The sequence below is a fragment of the Odocoileus virginianus genome, chromosome 2 (assembly GCF_023699985.2).
Source record: "Odocoileus virginianus isolate 20LAN1187 ecotype Illinois chromosome 2, Ovbor_1.2, whole genome shotgun sequence".
NCBI classification, from domain to species: domain Eukaryota; kingdom Metazoa; phylum Chordata; class Mammalia; order Artiodactyla; family Cervidae; genus Odocoileus; species Odocoileus virginianus.
In genome coordinates this window covers 14,769,320-14,790,412 of record NC_069675.1, presented here as the reverse complement: position 1 = coordinate 14,790,412, position 21,093 = coordinate 14,769,320, and the positions used below count along the sequence as shown (strand labels likewise).

The window sequence follows — 21,093 nt, the reverse complement described above, 5'->3', positions numbered from 1 at the left end:
ATATAAGAATATAAAAATCAATAAAGAATGTATAGCTGAATCACTTTGGTGTACACCTGAAACTATAAAACATTGTTAATCAACTAAACTCAAGTTTGAAATAAAAATGTTTTAAATCAATAAAAGGACATGTTTTTTAAAATGAGTTACATGATACCATAAGTATGGTTGTATGTGCCAAGTACTTCTACTCTAAAAGTTACTATTTTCTCCTCTGTAATTAGTTAAGTATCTGCAGACAGAGTCTTTGAAGACTATGTAAATACCTTGTTTCCCACTCAACTTTGATCACTAGAGTTAGCATGTTTATGTTTGCAAGAAATAATAATTATTATGGTAGCTGCCAAATGGTGTTTTCTAATTCTTTCATTAATTCTACATTTACTGGTTGGCAGTGAACTGTACACAAAAACCTTTCCTTCTTCTTCATCTATTTATTCATTCATTTATTAATTTAACTATTAATTAATTCTAAAGTTACTCTGCGATTCATGGGGTCACAAAGAGTCAGACATGACTGAGCCACTGAACTGAACTGAACTGAAAGTTACTCTGCAAGTAATAATCTGTTACTATCATTTTATCTCATGACCAAGTAAAATCAGGCTTGGTCAGTGGAACTCCTTTAAAGGAGACTTCTGTATCTAGGCTCATCTTGTACATTCTCTGCCCGAATCCTAGAATTTTTCCAAGGGGCACTGATTTTAGTGGAAATGATACTTTACAAAGCAGATATGGGACACAGGTATGTACACACTGCCTAAGGCAGTCTGACTCCATGCTCTATAAGCAAACAAATCTAGGAAAAACATGTATAGACACATATATATGTTTGGGCTTCCCAGGTGGCTCAGTGGGTGAAGAATTTGCCCGCAATGCAGGAGACACGGGGCATGGCAACCACTCCTGTATTCTTGCCTGGAGAATTCCATGGACAGAGCAGCCTGGTGGGCTACAGTCCATAGGGTTGGAAAGAGTTGGACATGACTGAAGCAACGGAGCATGCATTCATATATATGACTACATATATAGATAAGCTTTCTAGCCTGTACTCTTCCATGTGTCACGGTCGTGAAAAACAAAGATAACGTAACTGTTACAGGTTAAATGAGACTAAGTTCAATTCAGTTCAGTCGCTCAGTCGTGTCTGACTCTTTGCGACCCCATGAATCGCAGCACGCCAGGCCTCCCTGTCCATCACCAACTCCCGGAGTTTATTCAAACTCATGTCCATTGAGTCAGTGATGCCATCTAGCCATCTCATCCTCTGTCATCCCCTTCTCCTCCCGCCCTCAATTCCTCCCAGCATCAGGGTCTTTTCCAATGAGTCAACTCTTTGCATGAGGTGGCCAAAGTATTGGAGTTTCAGCTTCAGCATCAGTCCTTCCAATGAACACCCAGGACTGATCTCCTTTAGGATGGACTGGTTGGATCTCCTTGCAGTCCAACTAAGTTCAGTTCAGTCACTTAGTCGTGTCCAACTCTTTGCGACCCCATGAACTGCAGCACGCCAGGCCTCCCTGTCCATCACCAACTCCTGGAGTTTACTCAAACTCATGTTCATCGAATTGGTGATGCCATCCAGCCATCTCATCCTCTGTTGTCCCCTCCTCCTCCTGCCCCCAATCCCTCCAAGCATCAGGGTCTTTTCCAATGAGTCAACTCTTCACATAAGGTGGCCAAAGTACTGGAGTTTCAGCTTCAGCATCAGTCCTTTCAATGAACACCCAGGACTGATCTCCTTTAGGATAGACTGGTTGGATCTCCTTGCAGTTCAAAGGACTCTCAAGAGTCTTCTCCAACAGTCCAACTAAAGAGACACCTAAATGCAATATATCATATGACCCTGAATTGAATCTATGACCACAAACTTCCTCAAACCATGCCAAAGAAAGTGATTTTTTTTTTCTTTTCCTTCTTCAGAACATTAGTGGGACGACTGGCAAAATGTGAGTAAGAGCTGTTCACCGACTTATTTTATTGTTAACCACAGGTAACATTTTCTTCTTTCTTTCCATGGCTGTCTGTTTTTTAATTACACATCATACATTACTGACGAGATGTTATAACTCTTAAGTTTGTAATTAAGAGTTTAGTTTTATTTTAGAAAATGGTCAAATTACTAGTGGGTCAGCTTTATATTAGAAAATGGTTTAGTTTTGTATTAGAAAACAGTTTTATTACTGGTGGGTCAATCTTAAACTTATGGAGGCTTTTATACATTTATTAGAGTCTGCTGTAGTTTTACCATTATTTTTCAAGTGAGTCCCTGATTACCAGTATGTCATCTATACTTTTTAATGTGTGACTCATTTGAAATTTCAATAGAGAAGCTGAAGATTTTTACCTCTAACTTGGAAGGAACAGAATTACAAATTGTTTCTTTCATGCTGGACAGACACTGACATGTCTGGACAGTTTGTTCAGCCTTCCAGTTTTCTCTCAAGAACTCTAAGTATTCAGGAGCCAGCTACAGTTGTGCAAAACTTCATGTGCAGAATTCAGAGTACCCCATCTATGGGTCCCTTCTTCCTATATTTCCCCCCTTTTAACCTCCAGCCAGAATGGAAGAACCAAACTTCTCTAAAGCTTTTGCATGAGTTCTATCACCTCACCCCAGAGACTGAGAAGAAGTCTCAGAAGATTAATCTCACCCGATGTGGTTTTATTCTCTTCACGTTTAAATCCTCTCCAACAGGTGCCTACTTTTGGTCACTCTCCAGAGCCTTTAAACAATTCCTTTTTCTTTTCTTTTAAAGATAGTCTGTCCAGACTTAATATATAAGGAGAGTTCATCATAAACCTACTATCTTATATTACCAATTCACCTTTTATGGAAAGAGTAGCAGTGGTTGAGGAAAGTGTCCCAAACCCTCTTCACTGGGTATAAAACTCTAGGATGGCAGATTTTTTTTCTTACATTTCAAAGAAGTAATTCCCTGGCTCCCAAGGTGTCTGATGAAAGGTTAGTTGTCAGAATCATTGTTACTGTTTTGAAAGAAATGGGTTTACTGGTTTTTGGCTGGTTTTAAGCTTTTCTCTTGTTTATAAGTAGTTTATCATAATGTTCTTAGGCATGAATATCCTATTTGGGGTTTAGACAGCTTCTTGAATTTTGGATTGAGGTTTTTTTATCATAGTTTTGGAAATTTTTCTTCCTTTCAGTATTGTTTCTGTCCTTCTTTCAATTCATTCTTTTTCTGTGACCATAAATACACATCAGAATTTTTCACTTCTAGCTACATGTCCATATAGCTGTTATGTTCTTTTCATTCCTTACACATTCTATGCTTCAGTCTAGATTATTTCTTTTGACATATCTTCTCTACTACTAATTTTATAATCTTTAAGTGTTTAATCTGTTGAAAAACCCATCTAACAGTTCTAACGAAATATTAGACATTTCCAACCCATTCTATAAGGCAGTATTACCCTGATGCCAAAACCAGACCAAAACATCCTAAAAAGAGTACACACCAAAATCTGTATTCATTTCCTATATGCTTTGCTGAAACATATCACCACAAACTTACTGACTTAAAACAATACAAATTTATTATCTGAAAGATTTACAGGTCAGAAATCTAAGAGTCTTATGAACTGGAATCAAAGCTTTGGATCCTAAGTATCAAGTGCTCTTTCTGGAGCCTCTCGGGGAGTGTCAGTTCCTTGTGTTTTCCAGCTACTAGAGACCATTCCTATTCCTTGGCTTTCAGCTGCTTCATTTAAACCTCTGCTTTCATCATCACATCTCCCTCTTTGACTATGCCAGTACTGTCAAACAACTTTCTTCATTCCTGGCTCAGGGTTAGATGACTGACAGGATCCATGACTGATCTCTTCACACAGCCCTGTATGTGACTGACTATACTAGCATCTGGATTTTTCTGAGGTTCCAGCAAACACTGAAACCACATCCTTGCCTTTCTCTCCAGAGCATGCTTTTCTGATAGCAAATCTCTAATTTTAGCATCTTCCCTCAATTTATCTCTTTCCTCTCACATTTTACTATTAGTACCAAGAAGAAAACAGGTAATTTCACACTCAGGTTGGAAATTCAGCTGAATATCCAAGTTCATCACTTACAAGCCCTACCTTCCACATACAGGACACAAATACACTAAGATTTCTACCACTAAAAGACAGGGAATCTCCTTTTCTCCAGTTTCCAATAACATTTTCCTCATTTCCTACTAAACTATACCACTAGTACTTTTAACATCCATATTTCTACCAACAATCTGCTTAACCTAATTTAGGTATTCTCTATGATACATAGGTTCTCTCTATCATGATCCTCACTTTCTTCTGGGCCCTCACTGGACAAGGTTTTACCATCCATATTTCTACTAGTTGTCTGTTCAAGGCAATTTAGACCTCTTTATATCATGCTTCTCAAAATTCTTCCATACTCTGACAAATATTCAATTCTAAAGTCACTTTCACTCTTCTAGGTGTTTATTACAGCAGCACTTTGGTCTCCAATCACTATAATGAACCATACTGAATACTGAACTAGGAAAGTCATTTTCACTGAGCAACAATAACCTTGAGAATGTTGGAGTTTTTTCCATTTCAAACTTCTAGCTATATCATTACAATTTTTAGAAAGCAATAAAATTTTACTCATATTTTTCTGTGACAGTCACCTTATATCCTAGTTATATCATCTAAAAATAAAAATACCATAAGTTCTTTGAATAAAAGTAATAACCATTTATCTTAATAGGTATTATTGTGCGTTGAACTGTATCCTCCCAAAGATATGCTCAAGTCTTAACCCCCAGCACCTGTGAATGTGAACTTATTTGAAAACAGGGTCTTTGCAGATGTAATCAATTAAGAGATGAGGTCATACTGGCTTAGGGTGGACCTTAAATCCAATGAACGGTGTTTTTATAAGGAGCAGGAGATACAGATACAGAAAAGGAAGACAATCATGTAAAAATGCAGGCAGAAACTGGAGTGATGTAGTTAGAGGGCAATGAATGCCCTTAACTGTCAGTAATAATCAGAAACTAGGAAGAGGTAAGGAAGGATTCTCCCCTAGAGCCTTCACCGTGAGCATGGCTCTGGTGACACCTTGATTCCAGACTTACAGTAAGAAAATTAAATTTCTGTTTTAAGCCACCTAGTGTATGGTACTTTGTTACAGCAGCCCTAGGAAACTAATACATACATAAACTTATACACACACACACACACACACACACACACAAAGTAGATAAAATTACAGAGAATAACTTCCCTACCTCAATCAACAAAAATAAAGAACTTCATATTTACAGCTCTCCATGTATCACACACTTCCTTCCTTTAATAAAAGGACATTTAAAGTACACAACTCAATGACAGTAACATTAACAGACAGGGGAAGAAGTTAATGTTTTAAAAACGACTTAAATAGAAATGGCACTTAAAAAGAAATAAAAGTGAAGCAAAAAGACATAGTGTATTTGGGTAGAAGAATATACTACTACTTCACTCCCCTATTTTCTAGTAGTATCTATAATTAATATCACATCTTAAGAAGTGTAGACATAAAAATGCTACAGTGTGATGACCTTGGCAAATGTGCTCGGTTTACAACATTTCTTTACTAACAGACAGCCAGTCCATCCTAAATGAAATCAGTCCTGAATATTAACTGGAAGGACTGATGTTGAAGTTGAAACTCCAATACTTTGGCCACCTGATGCGAAGAGCTGACTCATTTGAAAAGACCCTGATGTTGGGAGAGACTGAGGGCAGGAGGAGAAGGGGACAACAGAGGATGAGATGGTTGGATGGCATCACCGACTCAATGGACATGAGCTTGGGTAGATTCCAGGAGTTGATGATGGACAGAGAGGCCTGGCATGCTGCAGTCCACGGCATTGCAAAGAGTCGGACACAACTGAGTGACTGAACTGAATTCTTAGAAAGCTCCATTTAGGCTGAACTTTGAAGGATTTATAAAATACTCAAAGACTTTAAGGGAAAGCGTACTTCAAAGGTTAAGTTAAACATAAACAAAAAAATGGTCTTTGCCATGGAAGGATATAATTAATTGGGAATCTTATCTTACCTGTTGAATTACTTCTGGATATAACATGGGTAATCTTTCTGCAATAAGAGCCAGTCCACCCATTCCTGCAAAAACTTGTAATGGTGACTGAATGGGACAGGTTTCAAGTAAAGATTCATCCAATATCCCATCCATACATTCATCACTTGGAGTGAGAGCCTCATCATCGGGACAACTACCAAGTAAATCTCCATGATCTAGAAGAATAATCGCAAATAACAGCTAAAAGAGAGGATCTATTTTTATAATATTTTTTCATTTACAAAGCAGATGCTATTGTCATCTCTCTATTCAACAAAAGAGCATAACTATCCTGTTATTCAGATTTAGTTATTTTAAAGCTAGATGCTACAAAAATATTTAAATAACTTCTGATACTGCTCCCTGTAGCTGTTTCACTACATGGTCCAATCAGGATCAGCATCATATTGACAGCTTTTGAAATGTAGACTCTCAGGTTGTACTCTCGATCTACTGAATAGGAATCTGCAATTTTATAATGTTCTGTAGGTGATTTGCAAGCACATTGAAGTCTGAAAAGTATTATTCTTTAGGGCAAACAAGTAAAACATCAGAGACTTCAGAAAATATTAATGTATGTGCATGTTATGCTCTAAAAGTATTCAATTAGGAAAAACTGAATACTGACAAAAAGTTTTCGTACTGAAAACTGAAAATTATACCATATTGGTTAAGTGTGAATCACTCACAGAGGAAAACCAAAAGCATATGTTCACATACAACCAGATCCTATGAACATTAAAAGAGACAAATAATCCTGCTGAAAATTTGGGCTAAGGAAATGTATTAAAATTTATTAAAGAGCACAAAGGGCAAATAATCAAATACTGAACTTTAATCAAGGGAAACACTGAAAATAAATAAGATACCATATCCACACTATGAAAATCATTGCTTAAATAGCATTTATAGTAGTGAAATACTAGAATCAGAATGCTTCAACAACTGTGAAACAGATAAATTGTTATAAACATATAAAAATAGGAAGTAAAAAATGCACATTTATAAATATTTAATTGAATATATAAAAAGGTAAGAAACTGTATGATCCCACTATTGTTTGAGAGAAAAAATGTTTATGAGCACAAAATATCACTCAATATAAATTATCAGTAAGTTGGAAATTCTAAATGAGGCCCACACTTTGATTATAAAATTATGAACAATTAACATGGCCCATTCAGAACTAACATTTTTTAAAAATTAGGAAGGCCCTGGCAGTCCAGTGGTTAGGACTACAGGCTTTCACTGCTGAGGGCCCAAGTTCAATCCTTGGTCAGGGAACTAAGATTCAACAAACTGAATGGTGTGGGCCCATAAAAATAGAGTGATGCTACACAAGGAATTAACTAATTTCCAACAGAAATAATGGCAGTCTTCTATATTCACAAATAACTCAGTCATAAAAAAAATCTCAAGTTGATGTAATAAAATGTAAATTAAGTAATCAGGTACAGAAACCCCTGCCTGCTCAGATTACAGACTGTAACTTAAAAGAAGTATCATACACGTACCTTTTTCAGGGTGCAGTCTTTTAAAAGAATCTGTTTTTGACAGACTTGGGTCTGTGATAACTCTGGATCCCAATTTAACAGTCAGATCTATTGAACGGTAACCTTGAGGAAGCTTTCGGTCATATAGTAGAGTTAAAAGTTGAGCAAGCGTCATTTCAGCTGGCAATGGCTGGCCTAAAAATGACATAGCTGAGTTAAAACTGGAATCCAAGAGGGAGACATTTACTTGATTCAGTTTATTCAATCCCTTAAAGCTTTTACTAAATTAAAGGTCAAGAGTTTGATTTTGACACCAATTTCAAAACAATATAAAAACAGCAACAGAAAGTTTACAAACCTCAAATCTGTTTCTGACAAATGTAAACAATAATGTCTATACAAAGTGATGGGCAGGGAGGCCTGGCATGCTGCAGTCCATGGGGGTCACAAAGTCAGACACCACTGAGGGACTGAACTGAACTGATACAAAGTGTTAATTAGTTACTAACCAAATCCCACTAAGATCTGAGCAATGGTGAACAGGGACAAAAAAAAAAATCCATAAATCTGGAGTTGGCGAATCTTTTCCAAAAAGGCTAGATAATAAGCATTTTACGCTACGGAGGCCACATGGTCTCTGCTGCAACTGCCACCTCTGCTGCGGCGTGAAACCACAATGGACATAAATGAATGGGCATAGCGGGATTCCTATGTGAAGGTGTTTACATTAATTATTTTAACTGAAGGATAACTTCTTTACCATACTGTGGGGGTTGCCACACATCAACGTGAATCACCCGTGGGTGCACATGTGTCCCCCCAACCTGAAGCGCCCCTCCACCTCCCTCCCCACCCCACTCCTCTGGGTTGTCCCAGAGCACCAGCTTTGAGGGCCTTGCTTCATGCATCACACTTATACTGGTCATCTCTTTTACACATGGTAATATACATGTTTCAATGCTATTCTTTCAAATCATCCCACCCTCCCCTTCTCCCACATAGTACTAAAGTCTGTTTTTTACATCTTCGTCTCTTTTGCTGCCTTGTATATAGAATGGGTATAGCTGTATTCCTACGAAAATGTTTTTATAAACAGAAACATCCAGTCTACCTGCCCTACTTTACTGACCTCTGCTACAAATCAACAATGTCTAAAGCTAAGAAGTAAAATCCAAAGTTAGTTGGCAGTTTGATTATAATGACACAGCACACACATGCAGATAAAATGGCTATTACCTCAACAAAAGGAAAGTATACGAGTCAAAGAATATGATTCAGGAAGAGAGGAAGCTTAACTATCAGGACTACATCTAAGAATTCCACTGCTAGAACTAGTTCTTTAAAATTAACCTCACGTTATGTCCTATATAACTTGTTATGAATGAACTAAAACATTAAATTTACTCATCATTTTACACCACATTCATAACAAAATTTAAGAAGCTAGTGCAAAACTGCAACATTATAATGTTTAAAAAGGGTATTAAATAGGTTACTTTCTTTTTATTCTCACTTCTCTTAAAGAGACCTGTATGGATAAAGTCTCACCAAATTATTTATCTCACCAACAGCAACTGATTAAACATGATTTTGGTTATGACACATGTGATTTATTCATCTGTAAGATTACTAAAACTTCTGATATGCTTTATCACTGTGAACATTACCAGCTAAGAGTTTATGGAACAGATGAAACACAGGGACCGTGATTATTTTGCTGGCAGCGTCTGCTCCTGAGGAAGCACTTCCTATTTTATCAGGCATTGTCCTCCCTCTCCTGGATGGTGGGCGAGGTGGCGTAGATGACACAGCACGTTTAGATTGCGATTTCAGCCCTAAAACAAACAAACAAACAAAAAATTTATATAGCCAACACACTAATGAAGTAAAAGTGTATTTCTTCAATATATTATTAAACCACCAGGAACAGGAAAAGACAGAAAATATTTCTTTTCATGTAGTATCTAATCTCTTGATTCTATTTGTCATTTGATTGTATTTGATCCTATTTGTCATTTATTATACTTCATGAATAACTGGACATGATTTAGCAACTAAACAACCACAATGAATAACTGGATACATGTGTAACTATTTTTCAAGAAAGTATAAATTAATTCCTGTATTCTCTGAAATACATGTAGATGAGCATCCATTTACTGAAAAGTAATTTTGTGCAAAAATACACAGAAAAGCTTGTGTTCTTAATTTTTCTCTGAGAAAGAACACATTAAAACAATATATAGGTCTTCTATTTAAGAAGAAATGTAATCTAGGTTGAGCTTTCTCTTCTGAACTAAGAATTTTGTTAAGAAAAACATCCTCCAAGATTATCCCTTATCTTGACCAATTATTCCTCTTCCTGTATCTAATATAGTAAAAACTCAGTTTTCAACCGATTTTCTTTTGAAGATTTTTATTTCCTAATTTTATGGAATGAGCACAATATCATAAGTGAAAACTAGTGAATAGTTTTTCAATTTGTATTAAAAAAAAAAAGTTACAGAAAAATTCCTTAAGACTTAGTGAACTTTTAAAGAGTATAAGTCTCTGTACACTGTCAAGTTAAAATGCAACATCTAAACTATTTTACATATGTTCATTATCTGATGAGATACGGTAAGCACAAAACAAGTTTAATAATTCCAATGCCAAAGAGTAATTGATTTCTGATACAATAATTGTGTATTTAATATTAAGACATCATTACACCAGCTTTTTACATTAATACTGTTTATTACATGAAGTTCCTATAAATATAAATTGTTACACTTAATAGAAACCAACAAAGTCAAGATTATATACGAAAAAATCATACCTGAAGCAACAACAACACTGTAATTATCCTGAAATCCATTTTCTGCCTTAACTTTTTCTTTTTCTTCATGGTTTTTCTTTTCCTTGTCATCTTTTTGTTCACTAATTAGTTTAGCAGTAATACTTGGTGTATCTATAAGAAATTTTTGTGTAAAATACATTGATTCTCAAAAATCATTAAGAAGGGAAATAATAAATATCTTAGGGGACTTTACACAAGATTATACTGCAGCTAACACAAAGGCAATGTAAATGGTCTGGAAAAAATGTTATGAAGCAAAGTGTGACACATTCAATTCTCATTGATTTTATCAATGAAAGGGATTAATCATTCTCCTTAGGCCAGGATACCTAAACTCCAATCTCTAGAAAATATTTTGTATTACAATAGTACTGTCTCTAGAGGCAGTTTTTAAAACTATTATCAAGAACTTCTGTTTTATTTTATGCACAGATCAATCTGCTTATCACCTATATCTATATATTTCAGTCCTCACAACATGCATATCAAGAAATATTATTTTCAAAATAAGGAAACAGTCTTAGCAAGGTTACTGATACAATCTGTAAAGGGCAATATGGAACTCAAGCTCATAATTAATCCTAATATGCATTACATTAGACTTCTCCTGCTACAAATGGGAGTATAACCAAACAAGTTTAAGGAACAGAGGTTGCTGGTTTTATTATTTTTATTTGGCTAGGAATCTTAGATAAAATGACATATATATTACAAGTACTTTAAGAATCAATACCAAGGACTTTCACAGATAGTCATTACTCTTGAGTTAATATTTTCTTTCATGCTTTTGAATATGGCATGCTATTATAAATCATGAAATAAATGATGACCATACAATGATCTTATTTAACCACTGAGAAACTCAAAAAGTACAAGGGGAAAATGGGGGGGGAGGGGGACAGAGCTTCAGTCAGCTGTAAAACAACTTCAAGAGGCCAAATAAATGTGTAATTAGGATCATTAAAAGAGCAGAGTTATGGGAAGACAAATATATTTGAGAAACTAATAGGCAAAACATTTCCAAATCTGATAAAATTCATAAACACACAGATTTAAGTCAAAAAATTCAAATCATAAGGAACATGAAGAAAACTACAAGGCACATTATTTGATGATAGTAATAGTCAAATTGCTTAAGAACAATGATAGAAATTTAAAAAAAAAACAACGAACACAATCATTATTTGAAAGCAATATAGTTAAAAGCAATAGGAAGCAGGTAAAGGGACCGCTTAAATAATTTTGGATTCTTTGTTTGCAAGAATATTAGTAAAATACATATGTACATGTTAATATATCATAAGATGTAATTAAAGAACACAAATACAGTATAAAGACCAAAGTACTGCTAACCAGAGGTTAAAGTAGGCACTTAGAAGTTCCTGATATTTGCTAAGATAACTCAGTTGGACTTTTTAGTAGGATACTGTTCTTCCACAGCCATCAGTTTTATTTTTAATTTTTAGATCATAAAGGGAGCTAGTTTGCTCAATATTCTAAATGACAGAAAAAGACATTTTAGAAAACAGTATTCATTTATAGTAAAGATAAGTAAAAAAGTTAAATTTCCAGTTATTTTGTACTATGTCTATACATTTCAATTAAGTTAAATGTTGACATCTCAAAAACTGAATTTCAGTACTCTTCTTCACTTTCTTCCTTCAATTAATTAAAAACTTTTTCTTCATCATGTAAAACACACAATTTCAGAAAATTGAAATGTAGAAAAAAGTGTGTAAAATCAAATTTTCACAAAGTTTAGCTATAACAGGTAAGGTGGAGGTTTTCAAATAAGAAAAAAATGTTAGACATTTGTAATATATTCTAACTCTTTACTGTGTAATATGTAAAATGTAGGAAAGTATTATAATATTATGCACACATTCATGTTAGCTGCAGTGTCTAAAACCGATAAACAATTTTTTCTTTCTTTATTTTCTCAAAGTGACCATATTCATTCATGTGGTTTAACTCACTGTCTGTGTAATTATGTTTGGTATGCTTAGTTGCTCAGTCGTGTCTGACTCTCTGTGACCCCACGGACTGCAGCCTGTCAGGCTTCTCTGTCCATGGGGATTCTCCAGGCCAGAATACTGGAGAGGGTTGCCATAGCCTCCTCCGGGGATCTTCCCAAACCAGGGATCAAACCCAGGTCTCCTGCATTGCAGGCAGATTCTTTACCGTCTGAGCCACCAGGGAAGCCCAGGAATACTGGAGTGGGTAGCCTGTCCCTTCTCCAGGGGATCTTCCCGACTCAGGAACTGAACCAGGGTCTCCTGCATTGCAGGCGGATTCTTTACCAGCTGAGCTACCACGGAAGCCCAAATATGTATGGTAACAATTCCCCAATCTCTTCAACTCAGTCTTTTATTTCAAATTTGGATTAATATGTCCAACTAATAAATAGATAACGCCAGTTTTTTGGGAACTCCTAACTTCTTTCAGTTAACAGTGTTGCTCAAAGACTTAGAAACACACTGACTTATATTTAAATTGCAAACATTTAAATTTTCAGTTTGTTTTTTATTCTGACAAGATATAAAATATCATAAATACTCTGAGAGGCAGAGTATGTGTCCTGCTCACTTTTACAACCCTAGAAGAAATTACTGTGCTTACACATAGCAGATACTCAATGAATTCATCACTGACTAGGATTTCAGAAAGGCAAAAAAAGAAACTCACCATAGTCAACTGGCATTCTACCTTCAAAATGCTTTTACTTCAGAAACTTATATTCTATTTAAAGGCATCAACTGAGAGCTCTTGAAATCGACAAGAAATCTACAGGAAAAGTTCCGTCTTCCTCACTGTTATAAAGTCACCAGCCGATTCTACCTACTGACCATTCATTTATCTCCTAGATTTAGTAAATGTTTACTACTTAGAATGCTGTCATTCAACCTAATATACTGTGCAAATTCATCTACTATAATATAGCCTTATGGTTTATCTCGAGAAAATTCCATCAATAGCTTCCCACAGCTTGTTGCCATTTCCAGCTGCCAGTTCTGCCACTACTAAACATAATACATATAACAACAAAAGAATTACAGGTGCTGGAATGTATTATACATTTTGTACACTGCATCATGTTGTGAAATGTGAAACCATCTTGACCATTTCATGTCATTAAATAGTTTCTCAGTGAATATAATAAAATTATAAAAATGATAAAATTCCTATATACATATAACAAAGTTAAAGAAAAATAAATATTTAAATCTGACTTGCCTGACACTCTGTCCAGAACTTCTGATAATGTTGTTGAGACTGGCAAATGAAGTGTTCGGAACTTGTGGCCTGCTCCATACATTGGATGCTGGATGACGTGGCTAGTAGCATTAATTCTCCCCTTGTACAGCTGGAAATCAAGAAATGAAGAAGAGATTTTTTGAAATATAATTATATAACAATTTCAAAAGCATAAAAGAATAAAAATTCAATAATGCATACAAAAATATACGAGTTTATTTTCTGTATTTCTTCAAATATGGCATGTCTGTCATGTGATTTGTTGATCAAATTTTGCATTAGCACTGTTGTACCCAACAATCTGTCACTTTTCCTCCCAAATCAAATTATACTATTCATGGCAATTTACAACTAGGTTATTCCAGACAGAGTTAGTGGAGATTTCTAAGTTCTATCATTAAGTATAAAAGCTATGATAATTTCATTCTGCTGTATTAGAAATTAGAACAGAGATAACTATAAGCTCTGATATGAAAACATAAAATATCTTTACACACAGTTCATCATTAAGATTTAATTTAATTGTTAAATACTCACTGGACAGGGAGACTGAAGAAACATTGTCACTTTCTCATCCTCCAGCATCAACTGCAAGAATAATCTACGTACAAACCCTGAAATATTGCCTGATGTTGGAAGGTTCCCTCTTTGAGGAGATGTCTGAAACAGTTCACAGAGAACCTGGCAAAGTGAGAGATTTAAAAAGTCAAAAGTGGTACTTCCAGCTTTTTACTTTAAAGAATAAAGAGGAAATTTAAAATGTGGATTAATAAGTATGTTTCAATTCATCAAATTAGCAATTAAAGCATATATTATTCCATCTTAAATGAATAAGAAGTAGACATGAAGTTAAAAGTGAATCAGAAATTTCTGTGGATAAGAGAAGTTACTAGTACAGGGTTTTCCTAAAATACCTGGCAAAACCAACTTAATTTTAACTTCAATCAATATCTGAATGTGGTTACCATACAATAAAAATTCTGAAAAAAAATGTATTAAAAATATAAAATAAAGCCTTAAGAAGAAACTAAGAGAGGATAACCAGGACAGAAGACAATGAAACAGAAAGTTTCACTCTACCCACAGGCAGAAACCAAATTTTCAGATACTCATATTTAAGGACTTCGTTAAAATTGGTAAGTTAAGCATTTTTTTCAAATTAGGCACATTAGTTTCCCAATAACATAGTTGAGGCAATAAAGTATCTTCCTCTTCTAAAAGTTAAGTCATTCAGTAATTTTTTAAAACTGTAATAGCTCATCCTTTTATATATTAATAGTTTAACTGAATAAGTACTGGTAGCTCAGACGGTAAAGCGTCTGCCTACAACGCAGGAGACCCGGGTTCGATCCCTGGGTTGGGAAGATCCCCTGGAGAAGGAAATGGCAACCCACTCCAGTATTCTTGCCTGGAAAATCCCATGGACTGAGGATCCTGGTAGGCTACAGTCCATGGGGTCGCAGAGAGTCAGAGACAACTAAGCGACTTCACTTCACTTCACCATATTTGAAAGGGTTGGACACGACTGAGCAACTGAACTGAACTGAACCATGTCTCAGACAAGCTCTATGCTAGTATACATAGCATAACATGCTCATATACATTATAATCCTCTCAAAAAAAAAAAACCTTTTGAGAGGCAGGTATTACTATTTCCATTTTCTAGTTTAGAACCTGTTGAAGATCACAACAGCTGGAAACAAGCAAAATCTGGCAAAAAGGAACTAGAATTATTTTAGAGATAATTCCAGCTTTCAAGATTTTTGGCCCCCAGACTGAATACAATAATCTTTCATACTTTGAATGTGATTTGTCAAGAGTCTCTTGTCTGAAACCTACTCTAATGTCTGCTTCATTAGAAGCATGGAAAAGGCAATGGCAGCCCACTCCAGTCCTCTTGCCTAGAAAATCCCATGGACGGAGGAGCCTGGTGGGCTGCAGTCCATGGGGTCACTAAGTCAGACACAACTGAGCGACTTCACTTTCACTTCTCACTTTCATGCATTGGAGGAGGCAATGGCAGCCCACTCCAGTGTTCTTGCCTGGAGAATCCCGGGGACGGCGGAGTCTGGTGGGCTGCCGTCTATGGGGTCGCACACAGTCGGAGATGACTGAAGCGACTTTGCAGCAGCAGCGGCCTTAGAAGCAACCCAACAGCTTTTAACAATCCAGTTACTACAATATGTAATGTCTTGATGCAGATGAGCCCTTCAATGGCCACGTTTAAGAGGTCAATCTTGTTCCAAGAGCTGAAGCATCATATTGGGGGTAGATTTTTTAAAAAGAGGATTTCTTTAGCTAGAATCTTGGAAGAATTTGTCCATCATCCATCAAAAAGAATAACTGACTTATGTTAACAAGTGAAGAGAGGAGGGAAGAGATATCAGTACTTAGTTTTAATTATGGTTTAAATTCAAACCCTTAAATGCACCAACCAGAAACTTCATCATCACCTGGCCCTCCTACATGCCACTTTCTGAACTAATTTCAAGAGTGTCATGTGACAGCACGTTGAGACGGTGAGACACCTGAGTCAGTGTCTCGACTCTCACCTGGGCCATCAGCCTCTGATTGCTGGGGTGACATGAGATGCACTGCAGGAAGAAGGCAACAGTCGCATTCTCGATCGCCGTTCTCTGCTGGGTGGTCAGCCCCGCTGAGGCAGCTGAGGAGAGGGAAGCTGACCTCGCACTGGCCTGCTGGGCATTGAGGCTGTGTCCTCCAGAGGCGGAGCCAGAGTGACACAATAAAAACAGAAGTGCTGTCCACAATGGATTGACTTCAGACCCACCCAGCCAGTCTTTCATGATATGGCTATTGCCAACTTCTGTCAAAAACCTAAGAATAGGAGCAACCAGGTCTGCTGTGACAGGCATCTTATTACACTGCTGTGGGACGTGGGGTCGCCTCAGTTTGTCCTGGGAACTATCTACTGATTGAGCAATGCTTTCAGAGTAGGAAATGTGGTTAAAACAAAAACCAGCCAGACTCCTCACAAGAAGAGAAGGCAAACCTGAGTCCAATAATTGTTTGATAGCTTCTGGAGATTGAGAAGAGGAAGCAAGGGTTGCCAAATGTGATTCAGTTAGGGCAAGAGGTGCTTGTGCATTTTTAGAGTCGTCTGTTAAAGATGAACTGAGATCTTGCTTTTTGCTATCATCGGTCATGGACAGTCCATGGTGACACTGCACTGGGGGAGGGGTAATGCCCATCCAGCCCATGAGCAAAGAAAAATAACTTGGGTGTATGTGACACATTGAGCAAAGCAGACTGTCCACAGCTTTCTTCAAAACCATATTGCAGGGAAGAGACATGGACCAATTAAAAAGTAACCTAGGGAATAAAAGATATCATGTTAAAAAAAATACACTTATTTTTAGAAAGACCTCACTGACCATTATTTCTACTAGAAATCACTCTGATGAAAATTACACAGTCTAACATGTATTATGACATTATAATGTCTCAGCAAGACTGGTTCTGATAAACATCATTAAGTACTTCAGTAGGCTAAAGTAAGACTTGCAAGATGAACACAGAAAACTAAGAGATCTATATCAAAATGTTTCTACCATTCTCTGTGTGACCTAAAAAAAGAAATGACATACAGAAAATAATGAAAAAGGTATAGCAAAGAAATGTTTAGACTGAATTTGACATGATTAATGGCTTTAATTCATGTCTGCAAAATGAAAACTATTAGTGAGCTTCACTAATAAGTCATGATTATGCCAAATAAAAGAAGCAAATATGAAAATGGCAAACTAGAGAACAAAAGACCGACCTTTTATGAGTCATGGAACTCTTCAGAAATAAATATTATATTTTGCCATAGACTTAAAGTTATTAGGCAGTCAGCTCAATAAAGCCTTAACTGTGTATGGTGAAGAAATGTGGTTTAAGTGGAAACTACTAGTCAAAAGAACAACCATGGCTGTATAGAAAGAGTGAGAAACAAACAACTGTAAGAACTGTCTAAAGTAGTCTTTTAAAATTTCTAGTTACACTTTCCCTCCAAAGTTGTATATTAAAGATAAAAGAATCTGATGAGTAAATTTACAAAAGAGAATAAACAATGTGAACTGCAGAATACACTGAACATCCAAATTTAGGTGGGAAAAGCAGCAATGACACTAATACAGCTTCTTAAAACATGAAGATTAAATTTGAGTAGCATCTCATTTCAAAATGATATCATTTATACTTATCTAGCACTTTCATTATTTTTATACAACTAAGCATATAAAAATGCTGTTTTATCAAGTAAAAACCTAAAGTGATCTAATACTGGGGAGAGAAAGAATTTCGTAAATCATACTTACTCAAAGAGCTCCCGGTCTAGCAGTGCTGGTAAATCATATTCTACCAGCAGTTCATAACTGTGCCACAAAATTGCTGCTACACAGTGCAAATGAGAAGGAGATGGCATCAAAAGACCATACTCTATTGATGAAGAGTTAGGACACATGTAACTCATCCTGCCACTTCTTTTCATAGCAGCCACTCTTGCAGAATCACTGACCCATTTTAACAAGGCCTGAATTCTTAAGAAAAGATGAATTCAAATAATCAATTATACTACAGATGACATTTAATACAGGTAAATACTGCCACTGCATGTAAGCAATGTATATATGAGAATAACATATGATTATTCTCAGTAATTTTAATTTAAAACAGGAGGGAAAAGGAATTATGCAATCAATAACATCAAAGTAATTCTAATTTTCCAATAATACCTATTTAAGTGATGAAAATATCTGCAATAACTCATCTAATCAGCATATAGATACTGATTCTTATCTCATTTATGGCAGAACATATAAATCTCTAGAATTACAGGATAGATAGTTTAAAAAAACTAATTTTACAGTCTAAATTTTTACTCTTTTTATAATAAATCCACATATCATAGAGCAGTGATTGGGGGGGTCAGCTCTTCATTGTGCAGAATCTCATGCAATATGCCATGTTTCACATCCTCTGGTCCCCAAGCATTAAATACTAGTAGCAGACACCCACCCTCCTGCACTCTGACAAGCGAACAGCCTCAACGCACATACGTTTCCAAGTGCCACCCTACTACACTCCATTGCCTACAGCTGGGGACCACAAAATGAAAGCAAAAGACTTTTTAAAGCAATAATGCTTTTGAACTTAGTTTTTTAAGGGGTGGGGGATAGATTTATTTTCAAGTTCTTAAAACACTGTTTATCTTTGTTTACTTCTAAATGTCTAGAGCACAAGATTCTTTGCTTAAGGTTAAAAGAAATGGGAGGTGGAAGGTATATAATACCACTTAATCTCTCTCTCTACCCTGAAGGACTGAAGGATCAAATGCTTTAAATTTCATATGACAAGAAATAAGGAAAACTCATAGGAAAAGAAGGGAGATGAGGCAATTAGGGAAAAGTAACATTTCCTAGAAAAACAGCAGCCAAAATCTTGTCATTAACATCAATTCTAAAATATTCTGAAATAGCTATATTTGCATTATGCTAAGAAAGTAATTTTAAGTGCAATTTCTTCTTATGATAAAAAAATTAAAAATAAAATAACCACAAGACTGCAAGAAATCTATTCTAGAAAAATATTTAGCACATATTTTTAACCCTATTAATCATTATGATTCAAATTTGACATAAATTACTATTTACTTTGTCAAAAAATACTCCAATATATTTTAAAATATAGTATAGTTATCATACAGTTTATATAAAGCAAAAGTTTAATGGAAAGGAAGTCAGTCTATTCAATATTTTGAAGTTATCTGACAAACTAATTTTACTTTGTTAAATATATTCTTTAAATATTTTTAACCCAGAGTACATGACCACAATGAGTCTAAAATTAATGAAAGCTATTACATTATCAGGGATTAAGTAACAATTTTTCTGAGATGACTTCACTGCCAGGCACTCTAATTCATACCCTTCAGTCTGACCTACATAAATCTCCCCTTATTAGGGACACTGTCTGTCTCCCTCCTGAGGGCCCAAGTTGGACTGAATAAACTTGATCTCTCTAGTGTTACCACAATGCCAGACATATACCACCTACTCGGTGAACAGCTGTAAAATGAGTAAGAACTCACCAAAAAATTAATAATCTGTTAATAATTCATGAAGATGTTTAACAACATACCAAATGATTTCACTTTAAATATAAATTAATAAAAGTAAAGAATCTTAATTGAATATAAAATATTCAACATACTTAAAAGAATATTAACTCAGTAAACAGTCTCCAGCATAAAGATAATTCATATTACTTATACAAACAAAAAGATGTTTCAAAGATACTTGGAGTCCTTATGAATTTGGAGGTAGAAGACATCGAGGAAGAACTACGTTAGTAAAACTTACCTACAATTACCTATACTGCAAGATCAGTAAACATTTAGGTGAAATAATCAATATTATTTACTTGGTATGACAGTGTTTCACTTTGTGGTAGAAAGCAGGAGAAAGAAGGGAAAGAATCTAATGAAAAGATGTCAATGGATAATATAAATGATCAGTGAAAACATTACTATTATCAAAATAGTCCAGGTATCTAATATAGACATAATAGTCTGTTATTTCTATAAGTTTAGTAATACCTAAGCTTAACTTTTACAAAAAGATCTTTTAAAAAAAGCATTATTAGTAACATCCAGTGCGTGAGATTATGTGTATATATGTTCTCATGTGAAAAATGAGATCACCACATACCTGTCTTTTGTTCCAGGATCCTGAGTTGTTCCAAGCTGGTAAAGAATATCTATCGTAGAGTCAGAAGACAGTCCATTCAGTCTTCCAAAAAGTAAAGGGCTATTCAAATCTTGCAAAAAAGAGAATCAAAAGGAAAAATTTGCTAAATAAGCAAATGAGATTAAAAGATTCGCTCAGTTTAATCTTAAATTATTCATTAAACCTAACTTCTATAAAATTCAACAACAACAAAAAAGTCAAACTCCAAAAATAATGAAGCCATATGGAATTTAATTTTGGAAACGGAATTACAAACATCAGAGTTCAAATATTATTTCTCTGCAGAAACGTAAAAATTCAAATACCAAAATTAATTGTCACCTGTAGGATCACTGCCTGATGCTGCACAATTTCTCAGGAGAATGTCTATAAGCTTTAGGCCAATTCGAGTGGACTGAAGTCCTATCTTTACGAGCACAACCTCAATGTTGGGAGAATGCATTCCACAGTACGGAGACATCAGTAAGGCAGCACAAGTCTGCAGCAAATTAGCAGTAGGTGCAGCTGCACTTGCCATCATTCCTTCCAGATCACTTATGTGAGTAAGGCAATGATGTAACAACCGCAACCATCCAATACTGAAACACAAAACACAACAGCTTACGGGTTAATTTAAGTAGTTTAAATTACTTCAGACTTCTGAAGTAAAAACTTTTCCAAGATCAA

The 21,093-nt window shown here is 35.5% G+C and overlaps 1 protein-coding gene across 10 annotated transcripts in view; it reads right to left on the bottom strand.

Annotated features, from left to right (window-relative positions):
* The window catches only part of BIRC6 (baculoviral IAP repeat containing 6), a 210,646-nt gene that overhangs the window by 61,803 nt on the left and 127,750 nt on the right, over window positions 1–21,093 (bottom strand). For all 10 annotated transcript variants that reach the window (XR_011491208.1, XR_011491210.1, XM_070476650.1 and 7 more), the window contains 10 exons: window positions 20,749–21,005; window positions 20,389–20,497; window positions 17,998–18,219; window positions 16,228–17,008; window positions 14,213–14,356; window positions 13,655–13,784; window positions 10,400–10,531; window positions 9,249–9,416; window positions 7,603–7,776; window positions 6,068–6,264 (listed from right to left, as the gene is read on the bottom strand). Coding sequence is in view for 8 of the 10 variants with exons in the window: in XM_070476650.1 (XP_070332751.1) it covers window positions 6,068–6,264; window positions 7,603–7,776; window positions 9,249–9,416; window positions 10,400–10,531; window positions 13,655–13,784; window positions 14,213–14,356; window positions 16,228–17,008; window positions 17,998–18,219; window positions 20,389–20,497; window positions 20,749–21,005 (2,314 nt within the window). In the remaining 2 variants the exon portion in view is untranslated. The remainder of the gene's footprint in view (window positions 1–6,067; window positions 6,265–7,602; window positions 7,777–9,248; window positions 9,417–10,399; window positions 10,532–13,654; window positions 13,785–14,212; window positions 14,357–16,227; window positions 17,009–17,997; window positions 18,220–20,388; window positions 20,498–20,748; window positions 21,006–21,093) is intronic.